Genomic DNA, 16,021 nt, shown 5'->3' on the forward strand with positions numbered 1-16,021 from the left:
CAAGATATCTGTAGATAAAAAATTAAATAATAAAATTTTTAGTTATTATTTTTATATAAAAAATCTAATTTTTTATTAATAATTAATTTTAACATTCGTTTTCTAAAATTTAAAATAATTTAACCTGTATACTTTTACATTTAAAATATTTTAATTGTAAAAAAATATCAGATGACATATTTTTGATTTGTTAAATTATTAATATAAAATATAAATTATATATACAGTAAAAATAGTAGAGAGAAATAGAAAAATGCAGAGAGGTAGATGAGAGAATTAAGGAAATGAGTTTATTAATTTTGAAAAAAAAAATATTTTCTCTCAATTTTAATAAGAGTGTCATGTGACACATTTGATTATTAAATTAGATAGTAATATATGATACATAATATAGGTATATTTCAATTAGATAATAATATATAATATATATAGAAGCATAATGAACTAAATTCTCAAGGACCTATTTGACCTTCGAACTTTATTTGCAAAATGACGTCAAGAATTTATTTGTCCTTCAAACTTTATTCCCCTTCCAGCGTGGTACCGTAACGAACACTTGGATACCATTTCATCCACGTTAGCAAGTTCCGTTTGGTGTATGAGAGACAAATAGACGGAAGGATTAAATTATCATCCGTTTATTAAAGTCAGGAATTTTTTTGTATTTAAATTTTGTCAGAAATGTATTTATGAAAAATTTAAAAAGTTAGGACCTATCTGTCCCTTTTCCAAAAAAAAATGAAAAATGATTTTAATTAGAGAAAATTACACTATTAAGATGACACTTTCCTCTTCTCTATTCGTAAAATGTATATTCTCCTCTCTTATAATTTTTAAAAAATCTTCTTTTCAATTTATTTTAATTTTTTTTGTATTAACTAATATTAACTTTATCTATTTTTTAAGAAAAAATAATTTTTTTTTACAAAAATGCCCTTTAACAAAAATTTTATTTTTTTGTAATTAAATTTTACTTACCAAAATATCTTTTAATAATTTTCTATTGATTAAATTATATTTTTACCAAAATATTTTTAAAAAAATAATAATTAAATTATTTTTTTAAGATACCCTTCAATAATTTTTTAATTATTAAATTGTGATTTTATCAAAATTTTTATTAACAATTATAATTATATTTTATTATTAATTTTTTGATATTAATATATATTATTTTAACATTAAATAAAAAAATCTTGGTAAAATTATTTTTTGATATCAATATATATTAATTGTTATACATATTAACAATGATAAGACTTTTTTTATTAATGTTAAAATAATATATATTGATATCGAAAAATTAATAGTAAAATATAAAAATAATTATTAACGAAAATTTTAGTAAAATCACCATTTAATAATTAAAAAATTGTTGAATGGTATTTTTAAAAAAATAATTTAATTATTAATTTTTTTAAATATATAGATAAAAATATAATTTAATTAATAAAAAGTAATTTATTAAAAAATATTTTGGTAAATAAAATTTAATGACAAAAAAAATTTGCTAAAGAGTATTTTTATAAAAAAAATAACTTATTTTTTTTTTGAAAAATGGATAAAATTAACATTAGTTAACACAAAATTTAAAATGGACTAAAGAGGATTTTTTTTTTGAAGTTATAAGGGAGGAGAATGGATATTTTACAAATAGAGTGGAGGGGAGTGAAATTTTCTCTTTTAATTATTATCAAGAGTAAACCATAAAAAGTACACTCGAATAATTTTGTCGCTAACAAAAATACACTAGAATTTTATTATTGACAAAAATATCCTCAAATAATTTAAAAACGAGAAAAAATGCCCCACATTAACTATGTATTATCAAAAAATACTTTAGAGATTGAATTTTGATACAATTTTTTGCAAATATGATTAAAAAATGAGATATTTTTATTTCTAAAATTTGGTAATTTTTCGCTAAGTATATATATCTTTAGTGATTTTTTTATCAAAAACCAATAATACATTTAAAAAATCGCAAAAAAATATATACTCAATAAAAATTACCAAATTTTAAAAATAAAAATATCTAATTTATCAAATCATGCTTGCAAAAAATTACATTAAAATTCAATCTTTAAAGTATTTTTTAAAAAATATATATTTAATGTTAAATATTTTTATTGCGTTTTTAAATTATTTGAAGACATTTTTGTTGATAATAAAATTCAAATACACTTTTATTCAAATGTATTTTAATAGTTTACCGTATTATAAAAATTAATCCTTGTAGAATTTTAAAAAAGATAATACAACTTCATCCCTAAAAAATGTTTTTTTTGAAACTAATCATTCTGACCTTATTAAGTTTTTTATAGGGGATGAAGATAAACTCTAGAAAATTTGGAGTTGAAGAAACCTCGACCATGATTAATATGTAAAAAATATAGTAAACTCTACTCAACTTTTTCTTAAATAACATGTAAATTATCTTTTTATAGATGTGACATATTTTAGTTGAATGTTTACTTTCAATTTGAGTTAATTTAACTTAATGAGAGTTAACATTTTAATTAAATAGGACCATTTTATAATTAAATAATTTTTTAAAATGGGAATGTGATTCTAGTTCAAGAGGATTGAGTTCCGCAATGTCGTTTGTAAGATATTCTCATTGTCCATCTCCTTAATAAACGACCTTACAAAAAAACACTTATATGCCTCAACATCATGCTACCTTCTTCTTTGGAAAGAGGCATAGACAGCATCCCTGTGGTTTAGAGCATCTTAGACAAAGACATCTCGCTCCAGTTCTTGCACCAGCATTGCACTGACACAGTGTAGAGAGTGACGAAAATGGTGTAAAAAACTAATGAATTTATCGTGTAGAGTTAAGATGGCTGAGAATTTTAATTTTAAAATTGAACTAACTAACGTACCTATGAGAAGTAGTGGTTTTGGCTTCCTTTTGGGTGGAGGATTGAGGATGAGCGCTGACAAATAAAGAATGAAAGAGAAACGATAGCATAAGAAAGAGTTAAGGTACATTTTCTGGTAGATTAATTTAAAAAAAGTTAGAATTTAATTTTTAATATTTTATCAAATTATACATTCATCCCTTTTAATTAAGTTTTTAATTACAAAATGATTTAACTATAGTTAAAATTCAATAATAAAGTGACACATCACAAAGAATAATTACAGTCCTCTATGCTTGCAATGAAAAGCAGTGGTGAGGGGTTAGAAACTCGGTGAATAGTAGGAGTCCTCCTCCTCAGTGGAATCTGATGCTATCTCCTCCTGGCTTCTAAGGTCTCCAATGATATGATCATCCACCTGGGATGATAGAGACTTGAATCTGTGAAAAGAAATTTCAATCTAGTATGCTTCTTACATGTTATGTGAATTGCTTGTGCATTTGAAACAAGCACTAAACCTTTTCTAGGATATGATGAATTAGGTCTCACACATATGTTAATTCCTTTTCTTTCCTACTTAGACTTGTTTTCACCCCTATGGTTTCTTTCTCGCCTTTTCAAATTATCTCTATGTGAGTTCAATGACTACAGTTAAGGAAAATATCTTAGCGTTTTGGAGGATATTTGTAGCAGGCAGGTTCAAGAAGTTCAGAAGACTAGCATATTATTTTCTTTTTGTTTATCTAGGTTGTAATTTTTCTTTTCTTTTGGATATTTTGTATCTTGGGATTTAGGTTAAATAAGTTAAACTAAATAAGATGGTCTTATGTTATAATGCAACATATTGTTACTTATCACACTATTAATATTTGTAAAGTCGAATCTTATATTATGTATTTTGTGACTTAACTATGAATACATGTCTAGTCTAGTTTTATAAGTATATCTAATTAGGTAATGTTATATCAACAAAAAAGAAGTGATATAATTGTTCATATAAAATATGAACATTTTGTTAAGTTGTTGTGTCTCGGACACCACACTCACTCACACTAGTCCAAGACGCATTACCGTGACAGCGTTTCTGACATGATATTCACCAACACTAGTCCAAGACCCGTGTCTATGTCCAACTGTATTTTAATAAAAAATAAAAAATTATTCTTCGGATAGACACCTAAATATCATTACGTGTTACGTGTCCAGTCTTATTCTTAACATATATTTTTGAACTAAATTTATATATAGTATATATTATTATTTATTAAAATAAAAATATTTTAAATACTTGATATAATTAAAATAAGACATTAGAAATAATTAAAAAAATCATTTATATTTTAATACTAATAAAATATCAAAATATAATTATGATTTATCTAAAAAATACTTTATATTTTATATGTATACGTTATAAAATTTGCGACTGTGTGTTATGTTCCATGTCCGTGTTCAGTATTCTTACGTTATAAAATTACACTAATATTTTATATTATTAGTACATCAAAATTAAACTAAGTTTATATATATATATATATATATATATATATATATATATATATATATATATATATATAATATCATTTATATCTGAGTAATTAAAGAGTAAAAAGGAGTAATACTCTTTCTGTTAATGACTCTGAAGTTAAGCATAAAGAATTTATATAGTTTATATTATTTGTATTTGTATTTAATATGAATTTTTTGTGGATTCTTTTTCAATATAATTTTTCTTTTTTAATTGTACTTTTCTTTTATTTTTATCATTTTTAGCCGTACTCCTATTTTTTAAGTTAGATTCAACTGTATTCTTATTTTATATACTTTATTTATTTTGTATTTGTATCTTGCATTTATCTTTTAATATTAATATAATTTATTTTTATATTTAAAAATATTAATTTTAAATATTTTTTATTTTAAAATATATTTTTAACGTTTTTTTTAAACACTATGACCGTTTCTTTTTTAACAAAATAAAAAATAATTTGTTATAAAAATAATTTGTTTAATCTAGAATCAATTAATAAAATATCAATAAATAAAAATTAAAATAGATTAACTAAATATATTTTTATTATTTTCAATGTTTAAAAATAAATTCTCTTCTTGTAAATCAATAGGTAAAAAGTTGAAAATAAAAATTATTTTTTAAAAACAAAAATAGAAAAACAAAAACAGAAAATGTTTTAACAAATCAATCAACCTCTTAATGTTTCACCTTAACTTAAATAGCTAGACAATATATTTGTAGCGATTGTTCTAAGCAATAAAAATAAATATTAAAGATAAATTTATCTTTTAAAATTTATGAAGGATTTAAGTGTCAAACAAAAAAATATTGAAAATTGATTTAGGAAATTATTATAATAGTTAATATATGTTATTATCCAACTGTGATTTATGCTTATTTACGAGAATAAACTAGCTATCTCACAAGCGCTAATTGTCTCTATTAACATATATATTTTGGAAATTGATGTTCTTTTATATTTTTTAAAATAAAAACCTAAAAAAATTCTCAACAATTAGCATTTAGCACTACCATCATCATCAATCAAACTCAATAATAATATTAATAGCCAATCTTCTACTCTTCTTATCGAATCGTATTCACACCCTTAAAAAAACGAAAGGAATCGCATTTTTCAGGTTTTGCAAAGTCACCATCCCACGTTATCCTCTCACTAACTCTGTTTTTACGTGCGGCCTGGACCCACACAGAACGTGTTCGACATCAGTCAAAACCGCGGCTTATAGCTCAAGCCAGCTGGGTTTTTGTGCCTTTGACAATTGACATAGATTTATTTATTTTAAAAAAATGAAAGCTCAAGCCAGCTTGGCCTCACTACTATCTAATAAAATTTCTTGTGTCTTGAAGTAAATAGCGTCCTTCATTCATCTCTCCATGTTTCTATAGGAGTTGTCCATCACCGCTTCCACTAGTTAGAATCACCGCTTCCAAACATACTCATCACATTCTGTTCTTTCTGGTTCCTCCCATTGTTGCTAGCGTGGCTCGTCTTGCTGCTGTCTCAGCCTCACTGTTTTGTCGTGTTTGGTGTTCTGGGCTTCAGATCTGCTTTGTTCTGTTTGTTGCTACCGTACTGCTCCGTTATATTAGTTTCTCACTAAATCACCATTAGCCATCGGCCCGTTTGCTTGCTTCGCTCTCATCTTACCATCTTAGTACTAGCAGGTATTGTTCTTGTAGAGTACTATTTTTATCCATAACAAAAAATAAAATATTAAACAAATTTATACATAAATAAATAAAATTAATTTTGTATTGATCCAGAGACAATGAAAAAAAAGTTATATTCTTAAATTTTAGAATATTAATAAATTTACACATTGAATAAAATTAATATTTGAGTACATTTATAGTATAAAAATTATTTTTTATAAAAATAAAATTAATTTGATTTCTTTATGATTAAATTTATAGGCGTTTTAAAGTTGAAGAGAAGTTAGCTTTTTGTTTCTTATTTCCTTTCTATGGAAGATTGGACTTGAATCTAGATTTACTCTCTTCTAATTAAGTTTTCTACTTTTATTTGTGAATTCTTGTCTACTTGATCACTCTTCTTTTTAAGTTTTGATTTGTTAATATTAGAGCAAAAAGAATTGAAACTGTTCTATTTTTCTTAATGTGGAATGATATTTGTACTATGTTTGTGTAATTTTATTTGTACATAGATAATTTTTTTATTTTTTATTCTTTATCAATTGTTTTTATTTATTAAATTTGTAAAAAAATAATAAACAAAAATTACTTAAAATAATAAATCATTTATTTTTTAAATAAAGAGTTTTGAATTTAAATTTTACAAATAATAAAAAATATTTGTGTTAATACATGTGACAAAAAGTATTTTAGAAAAAAAAATTATATATCAAATTTTTATCAATCTTTATAGTATACAAAGTGAAACAAATTTAACTATTCTCATTTCTAATAATTGCATTAATCACTTTCCCTGTAATAAAGTAGGAAAACATTGTTAAAAATCCTATAGTTAAGTGAAAAACATTTTCCTCTAGAAAGGCTTCAAACTTTAATGTTAAATAAATGGAAAAACAGAGAATTAGATTCTGGAACAGAAAAATATCCTAATGTTCTACATAAAAATGTGATATACATAACAAATGATTATTTTACTATACATTTTTTTTTCTCGACAATAAAGTTTTTCCTTTTAAATCCAAAAAAAATTTGGTCAAGTTAGACACTCTCCCTATATTGAGTTACACTTTTATGGTATAAATAAATAAATAAATATAAATATGTGAACAAAAAAGGTGTATACGCTTGCCAACTTCACACAGGTTCTGCTTCTGGGTTAAAGAGCTCATTCATTACCAACTCTCTCTCTCTCTCTCTCTCTCTCTCTCTCTCTCTCTCTCTCTCTCTTAATCTGCATAGATTGCCGGAATGTGGAGCTCAAGTTCTTTGCAGCAACCGTTGCTTCTCCAACTTCTTGTTGTTCAGTCGCTTCTTGTAGCTGTGGTTTTAGCTCAGAGATCCACCACACCCGCGTGGAACACACTCACTGGTTTGTCTAACTTCCTTCTTTTAACTTACTAACGATCTGTGTTTTTATTTCTTCTGTTCTATACTCTCTATACTTTATTTGATCTTTGGTTTTTGCGTGGAAACAAAGTTGGTGAAGCTACTTAATAGTAATGCTAATGTTAATTACTTAGTTTGAAGGGAAGTTGAAAATGAGTATGACACTTTGATTTGATGTCTCGTTGATTAGGATCCCCCGATAACCATATCTGAAGGAAAAAATAACATAAAAGTTTAATTTTGCCTTGTATATCTGAATCATCTTCCTAATATGATTGTCATCTTAATATCCATTCAATACAAGATTTAGCATTTTTTATGAAATAGTTGTGGGTTAAAGTAATATAACAGTTAATTGGAATGTTTGCATGTTCTGATCACAGAGTGAGTAATAGTGAAGTTCTTCACATAACCTCCAAGTTTATCCGTTGTTTTATTTCTTTTCTTTTTTTTTTCAAAAGAAAATATTAATATTCTCTTTTGAGCCACTCATGTTAATATTTCCCTTTGTGAAAGTCTAGGGAGCCAGCACCTATATTAAAATCTGTCCAGCAATTAACCAGCAAAAGAAAAGCGAGTAATTTCACACTATTGGGTGAAATCTTACACTGTTAAAAATACCAATAATGACTAATTGATGGTTACAAATCACAAAAGGCCCCTAACACTCCTCCCTTCCATTTACCTAGATGATCTCATGGTAATCAAAGTCCATTTGAGAGTCTAAATTTGGGAATTCCTACATTTAGTTGAGAGTTTGGTAACCTTGAATGCAGATGTTAGCTTTCTATGATGCTTGGTGTATTGAAATCCACTTATTGTAATTTTCTTTTTGCAGGAAATCGTCCATTGGTCGTAGCGCGAGGTGGTTTTTCAGGGCTATTTCCTGATTCCACAAGCCTTGCCTACCAGTTTGCATTATCAACCAGTGTATCTGATGTCCTTCTGTGGTGTGATGTGCAATTAACAAAAGATGGATTCGGCCTTTGCCTTGCAGATGTCAAGATTGATAATGATACTGACATTGCGAACTTTTACCCAAACAAGAGTACTACTTACTCAGTAAATGGTGTCCGTTCCACTGGCTACTTTTCCGTGGATTATACATCAGATCAGCTAACCAATGTCTCTGGTAAGTTAAAAACTTACCAATGCAGCATTTTTGTTGTATGTGTTCTCTTATGCTGATCTTGTTACACTTTCAGTCTGTATAGTGTTTAAAGTTTATCTTTATATTGTTGCTGACAATCTCTTGTTACTTGGCAGTGGTTCAGGGAATATATTCTCGAACTAATCTGTATGATGGCTTGCCAATGCAAACTGTTGACGATATAGCTGCGATATCAAAACCACAACCAGGCATATGGCTGAATATTCAGGTAATAATTGGAAGAAATATTCAATTCTATCACAGGTTGCCTTTTTCTTTTCCCCTTGATCTAAATGTTGTTTTCTCTGTTATTTTTCAGCATGATGCATTCTTTTCGCAACACAAGTTGAGTATGAGAAGCTTTGTACTTGCAGCTTCTAAAAGGGTAGTTATCAGTTATATCTCATCACCGGAGGTTGGCTTTTTGAGAAGTATAACATCACGGCTCCCGAAAGTAACGAAGTTGGTATTCAGGTTCATGGGACAGGATGTTGTAGAACCATCAACTAATCAAACTTATGGTTCACTCTTAAAGAATCTTACATTTATCAAGACATTTGCTTCTGGAATTCTTGTTCCCAAGGGATACATATGGCCCGTAGATTCAGGCCTTTATCTGCAGCCTCATACCTCATTGGTCTCAGATGCACATAAAGCAGGGCTGGAAGTTTTTGCATCTGATTTTGCAAATGATAATCTAATTAGCTACAATTACAGTTATGATCCTCTTGCTGAGTACCTCCAATTCATCGACAATGGTGACTTCTCTGTTGATGGTGTGCTATCTGACTTCCCCATAACACCATCTGAAGCTGTTGGTAAGTTATTTATTTATTTATGATAGGAACCACCAAGAAATATCCTAGAACCTCTTTCTTTTGTAAACTTTTAATTCCATTAAGAGCTCTGTCTCTAACAATTTATTTCTCCATTATCCGGTCTCACAAATCCATTTTGATTTTTTTAAAGCCAGTTATTGTTGAATTCCATGATTAATTAGGAAAATAAGAGAGTTAAGTATTCAGCAAAATGAAAGAAAAAACATGTTACTCTTATATGACGTGTCTAACATGAGAGGAATACTCACATCTATTTATAACAGTATAAAACCCTAATACACTAATACTAATAAGGAAATAATGATATATATATACTCAATGCTAATCCTTGGAGATCATATTTGATGGATATGATATGATTCTATCCTGATCTCTAACGGTTATAGTGTGAATTTACATACCAAATGATGCATGATCCTGGAATTTGGTGATTAATCTTTCCCAAACTTAGCGTTTCTGTTAGCAAGTTTACTTTACATATAATGAGAATATGGGATTCTTGCACCTTTGATGAGGGTTCCAGTGCCACTAAGGTAGTTGTAATCAATCCTTGATGAAAGAAAGGGCACTACCACACGGGTCTCGTTTATTCTTATTTTGGCCTTAGGGGATTCATGTCCTACTGTTGATTTTAGCATGCACATAAAGGTACTGAGATCTGTTAGATAATAACCTATAGCATACATATAGTTACTTAAAAATCTTTTAGTGAGTGACCTATCAGCTCAAGGCATTATTGATTTCACATCTTAATATGCTTCCTTCTCTAGGTAGGTCTGTGATCCTGATAAATAATATAATTATCTACTGTTAAGTTACTATAATTGTAGATCTCATCACATTTTCTAAACACAAGTTTGCACTCAGTTTTTTGTTGTGGCCTTTACATCCTTAAGCCTATGAAAATGACTGCGTGTATACATTTATTTCCCTCTCCTACTAAGTTCTCACTAAAGAATTCGTTTGTCTCCAATGCTACACTTGCAGATTGCTTTGCACATCTAGGAACCAATGCCACAAAAAAAGGTACAGCACTGCCCTGTTCTGATTTTTGGAACATGTACTGTGACCGTTCATTAGTAATTTCCTTATTGTTTCATTTTATAATGCTGTTCTGACGTTACTCATGTTTCAGTTAACACTTTGGTTATCTCAAAATATGGAGCAAGTGGAGATTATCCTGCTTGTACCGATTTAGCTTATACAAAAGCCATATCAGATGGTGTGGATATTCTCGACTGTCCAGTTCAATTGTCTAAAGATGGAGTACCATTTTGCTTGAGTTCCATTGATCTTATAGAGACTACTAATGCCGCTCAGTCAACCTTCAGCACACTTGCCACAACTATCCCAGAGATTAAGTCTGGCAATGGCATATTTACATTCAGCTTGACTTGGGATAACATAAAAAGCCTGACCCGTAAGTCAACGGAAGCTTTTATAATTTTCAGTTAGTTGTATGGTCTATCATTTTTCGTTATCTCCTTATATGCATTTTTGTAATCCTGTCTTGTTGTCCAAGCATAAGTGTTTTGTGGCTTACAATTCCTCTTTATTGGATAATCAACATTTCACTAATCATTATCATGACAACTTTATTCCTCTTGTATCTTCTGCTGTCTTGTAGATTGTTGCCTGTAGTTTTTGTCCTTTATTTTTTAATTCCTGAAGAAATGAAATAAATGCAAAGTTTTTTGCTTTCGCTTTTTCCCTTGCAGCCTCAATATTGAACCCCTATACCAATTATTCATTGAAAAGAAATCCAAAGAATAGGAATGCTGGGGAATTTGTAACATTATCGGATTTCCTATCCTTGGCAAAAAACCAGACTTCTCTGTCAGGTGTCATGATCATTGTTGAGGTGTGTTATTCAATGCTCGCAATTCCTGTATAGGATTCATTTATTAGCTGTAATTTGAACATATTATCTTGATAAAAATAAGGGTAAGTTTTTGTGTGAAAATGTGAAATGGTTTGGGTTGACTTAAGTTACTATCTAATAGTCCATTTGAGATGTGTCGTGTGTATTATATATAGTGAGATAATACAGTTATTACACCATTACATCATATTTTAAAGGTTTTCAGAGAAGTTAATATGTTATGATCTTTCCCACAATTTAACATTAATACTAAATTGTTCGATTCACTTTCAAAATCAAGGTAACAATTGTTTTAAATGTATAACGAGTCAGTACTATTTAATTCCATTTTTCTTGATATCTAGTTTTTTTTTTTTCTCAATAAAAAAAAATTGGCTCAAATGATGATCATGATAGATAACTCAATAGTTGGATCAATGATAAAAAATTATTGAGAAAGTGTAAGTGCAGGTGTGCCAAGTCTTGCATTGTTAATCAATTCCTCCCTATATATTTTTTGGGAAATTCCTCTATTGAAAGTTTGAAAAAAAGAGATTGCTTATGCTTACTGCCCAAAATCATATTCCTGCAAATTTTCAATAAAAAAAAAAAATAATTTTGGTTTCTTTCCCTTCATTTTCCCCTATCAATTAACATTTTAGTTTCTTTCCTCTCATCAGAATGCAGCATATCTGGCAAAGAAGCAGGGGTTAGGTGTGATTGATTCAGTCATGAATGCTTTGAGCAAAGCAGGTTATGATAAACCGGGACCACAGAAAGTTATGATTCGATCCACTAGTAGCTCTGTACTACTGAAGTTCAAGGAGAAGACCAATTATGAGCTTGTCTACGAGGTTGATGAGACTATCAGCAATGCAGATAATGCCGCCATTGCGGATATAAAAAGCTTTGCAAGTTCTGTGGTTATCAACAAGGATTCTGTATTTCCTCAGGATGTTCTCTTCTTGACAGGCACTACAAAGACTGTGTCAAAACTAAAATCTTCTAACCTCTCGGTTTTCGTGGAAACATTCAGCAATGAGTTTCTTTCTCAGGCATGGGATTTCTTCTCAGATGCAACTGAGGAGATCAACTCATATGTTACAGGAGCAGAAATTGATGGTGTCATCACAGACTTCCCAAAAACTGCAAATAGATACAGAAGTAAGTGATAGTGAATCTTTTATAACATGGCTCCGTTTCACCTCTCATTGCTAAATATTATGCACAAATACTTCAATTTTGATCATGTATGCTTATATCTATCAAATATTGTTGCCTTGGGTTTTTCTTATTTTGTGTCTGACTTTACACCAAAAGATAAAATTCTTTGTTCTATCTATTATTTGAGACAATGTCATATTCATAGTAGACTAAATTCCCATAGTAGTTTCTGCGATTCACGCCTTGCACCAATTTAGTCCCCGAGGTTCCAATTGTGCTATTATCGTCCCCGAGATTGATCCTCGAGCACCAGAGTAGTCCGCAGTGACTCAGCAAATAGAGTGATGAGTTGGTACTCCAATGCCACGCTAGACACAGGTGAAACGAGGTTTGCTTTTGGCACCCAATTAAGGCAAAAAGGAAGAAGTGTTTGTATAATCAAAGGCTTGTGCAAACCATTTTAGATGCCATCATATACCAAAACGATGTCGTTTCTGCTTTTGTTGGACACCAAAAGTAAACGTTGTTGTTTCACCCGTGTCCCGCATGGCATTGGAGTGCTCGTTCATCACTCCGTTTTCTGTCGCTGCCGGAAAGGAATCGAGGGACCACTATGGTGCTCGGAAATCTATCTAGGGACGGTAATAGTTCAATTGGAATCTAAAGGACCAAATCGGTGCAAGGAGTGAATCTCCACTTTGGGGGGTTTAGTCTCTAGAATAATTACTAAAATGTTTCTAAAATTGTATATATAGGTATTCATTATCATATTTGAATACATCTTTTATACTTAATAGATATTGCGGTATTCATATTTAACATTTTTCATGAAAAGTATTTACATATCTTGTGGTCGGTAGTCGCATTCTTATTGGTTCAGTTCACCAATATAGCTACTCTCCATTCTCCTGCAGGGAACAAGTGCTTAAATTTGGGTAACAAGACACCTCCTTACATGGCACCTGCTCAACCAGGTGCTCTTTTTCAAGCCATTCCGCCCGGCGCAGCACCACCGGCTCCTGCACCGGTTCCACCTTTAACAGTCTCTGAAGTGATAGAGCCACCACTGCCCGCAGTTTCCAAAATATCCCCATCTCCGGCTCCTGCCGGAACCAAGACAGGAGGCCAGGGGAATGCACAGTCCAGGGTCACCATCTGCGCCGCCTTGTTAAGTTTCCCCGTTCTACTAGCTTCCCTTCTTTTGATTTGAGTGCATCATCTCCGTTCTACCCTCCAAAGAAAAGTGAACCATAAAAGAAAAAAATGAAACAAACAGTTCAACATTTTCCTCGGCTCTTCTTCGATTAGGTGGCGTGAAGCTTTTGCTCGAGACTGCATGAATCCAGATTTTTTTTTCTTTGACACATACAAATTCATTTTCCTATATGTTTTTAAAGTTATTTTATGTTCATTCTTCATTCTTCATTCCTACTCCCCAAATAGCTTCGTGGTATCTATGAATACAAAATCCTGAATGGTACATATCTAAGAATTCATTTTGCATTATGTTGTTTTGTATCTTTGGTTATAACTTATATAAGGTATATTTAATTTAAGGAAAAGTATATGGTACCAAAAGGTTACCAGCCAAAAACTAAACAAAATCACATTAATTTATATTAATAATTAATTTTAAATTTTTTAAATTCAAAATTTAAAAAATTTAAAAGATTAAGTAAACCTAATTAAAACCTATAAAAACGTTGCTCTTCTCTCTCATATTAACCTACCCACCTCCAACAATCACACACACATATCTCTCTCACCGTCAGGCCCTCTTCGCCTCTCCACCACGACCCACTCTTCTTCTATCAGCGAGTCACCGGAACCAACTCGGTTCCCGCCAGCCTCCGCACTCCCCATCACCTGTTCAAGGCCAATGTACCCCTCCTATCAAACAGCAGCCTGTTTATAATCCCAATCAACAACCTGACCCAATAAATCACCGTCCTACCTTGCAACCAATTCAACAAAGTTTGGCTCAGCAACCTTTTGCACACATGCCTATGTCTTCTATCACTGACATGCGTTTTGGGATATTAGATGCCGTTTTGATAATTAAAGAGACTGCAAACTACACACTTGATCTTAGTCAAAAGGAGTCCTTGAACAATTACAGAAATATAAAAAACATTCATTTAATATGACAAAAAAAAGCATTCTAATACTTAACATTCATTTAAAAAAATTATGAAATTCTTAAAAAAAAGAGACATTCACATTTGTAATACAAAAAAATTCAAAAAATATATAAAAGAACATCCATTTAGTATGAAAAAGAAACATTCTGATACTTAGCAGAAGAAACATTCATGCATATTAACTCGTAGAGATTTTAGATTTACCCAAAGATATTTGGCTGATTTTTCACTAATACCCTTTTGATTCCCTAGCATTACTCTTAATTTAATAATTATATAAATCTTGATATCATGATGAATGAAAGTTATCCAAAAGCATATGAATAGATCATTTCTTTCATTATATTCCTTTATAACTATGTTTCTTCGAATGTTTAATGGGTAAAAGATACCATATTATGACAATATGACTTATTAAAAGAGAGGTTAGTATTATAGATTATGGACGTGAGAAATTAAATAGGTTTAACTCAACATTAGCAGATTTAACTCAACACCAAATATTAATTCAAAAAGCTGGTTGTTTTAGATTTTTAAAGATTATTTTTTTGGTTTGCACTAGAGTATCCATCAGCCGAAAGCAATGACTAATTCCTTGGGGATTTTTAAAGATTATTAAACCTTCATTTTTTTCCCTTCAAAAGTAGACAATATTCATTCCATCAATTAAAATGAATACAATGTTATAGTTTTTGTCCATGCTTGGACAACAAAACAAAAGAAAGGCGTTTTTTTTATCATATTTTTAGTGCTTGTTTTGCTATTAATTTAATAAAAAAATTTAATAAATTTTTTTAATCTTTTAACATATTTAATCAATTTTTAATAATAAAAATAAAAGTACAAAACAAACAACAATAAAGCCTTGTTCCACTAGATGGAGTCAGCTACATGAATCAAATGACGCCATTAAGCTCTGTCATGTATCATGTCTACCGCGAGACCATTTACATGTAGATCTCGTTTGACTACCTCATGGATGGTCTTCTTAAGTCTTTCTCTACCTTTCACCCCTTGTCCATCCTCCATCTCATCCACCCTCCTGACTGGGTACTCTGTCGGTCTTCCTCTCACATGTCCAAACCACCTGAGATGCGATTCTACCATCTTTTTCCCAATGGGTGCTACTCTACTCTCTCCCTTATATTTCCATTCCTTATTTTATCCAATCGCGTATGACCGCTCATCCATCTCAACATCTTCATCTTTACCACACTTAGCTTATGTTCTTGCTCCCTTTTGGCCAGCCAACACTCTGTACCATAAAGCATAGCCGGTTTTATAGCAGTGCAATAGCATTTACCTTTAAGTTTTAAAGGCACTTTTTTGTCACATATAAAACCAGATGCACTTCGCCATCTTGACCAACCTGCTTGGATCCTATGATTTACATCATGTTCAATCTCTTCATTATCCTGTATGATGCACC

General features: G+C 30.1%; 1 protein-coding gene across 2 annotated transcripts; it reads left to right on the top strand.

The window, feature by feature from the left end:
* Positions 1 to 5,636: 5,636 nt before the first annotated feature.
* On the top strand, positions 5,637 to 13,957 carry LOC112790082 (glycerophosphodiester phosphodiesterase GDPDL3). 2 transcript variants are annotated; one of them, XM_025832309.3, is made up of 10 exons: positions 5,637 to 6,063; positions 7,291 to 7,420; positions 8,276 to 8,569; positions 8,704 to 8,816; positions 8,907 to 9,405; positions 10,414 to 10,452; positions 10,562 to 10,846; positions 11,145 to 11,287; positions 11,968 to 12,451; positions 13,366 to 13,957. In XM_025832309.3, exons 2-10 carry the CDS (start codon positions 7,300 to 7,302, stop codon positions 13,659 to 13,661), a joined length of 2,274 nt encoding a protein of 757 aa, XP_025688094.1. In that variant the 5' UTR covers positions 5,637 to 6,063; positions 7,291 to 7,299; the 3' UTR covers positions 13,662 to 13,957. The 2 variants fall into 2 exon arrangements, with proteins under 2 accessions (XP_025688094.1, XP_072088792.1); XM_072232691.1 differs by having other exon boundaries at positions 5,706 to 6,063; positions 7,194 to 7,420.
* Positions 13,958 to 16,021: the final 2,064 nt, after the last annotated feature.

The sequence above is a fragment of the Arachis hypogaea genome, chromosome 3 (assembly GCF_003086295.3).
Source record: "Arachis hypogaea cultivar Tifrunner chromosome 3, arahy.Tifrunner.gnm2.J5K5, whole genome shotgun sequence".
Lineage (NCBI taxonomy): Eukaryota > Viridiplantae > Streptophyta > Magnoliopsida > Fabales > Fabaceae > Arachis > Arachis hypogaea.

Coding starts and splice junctions, on each gene's coding strand:
- LOC112790082 (XM_025832309.3), top strand. CDS start 7,300: ATGTGGAGCTCAAGTTCTTTGCAGCAACCGTTGCTTCTCCAACTTCTT. Junction 7,421..8,275: donor CGCGTGGAACACACTCACTG/GTTTGTCTAACT, acceptor TTCTTTTTGCAG/GAAATCGTCCATTGGTCGTA. Junction 9,406..10,413: donor AACACCATCTGAAGCTGTTG/GTAAGTTATTTA, acceptor CTACACTTGCAG/ATTGCTTTGCACATCTAGGA.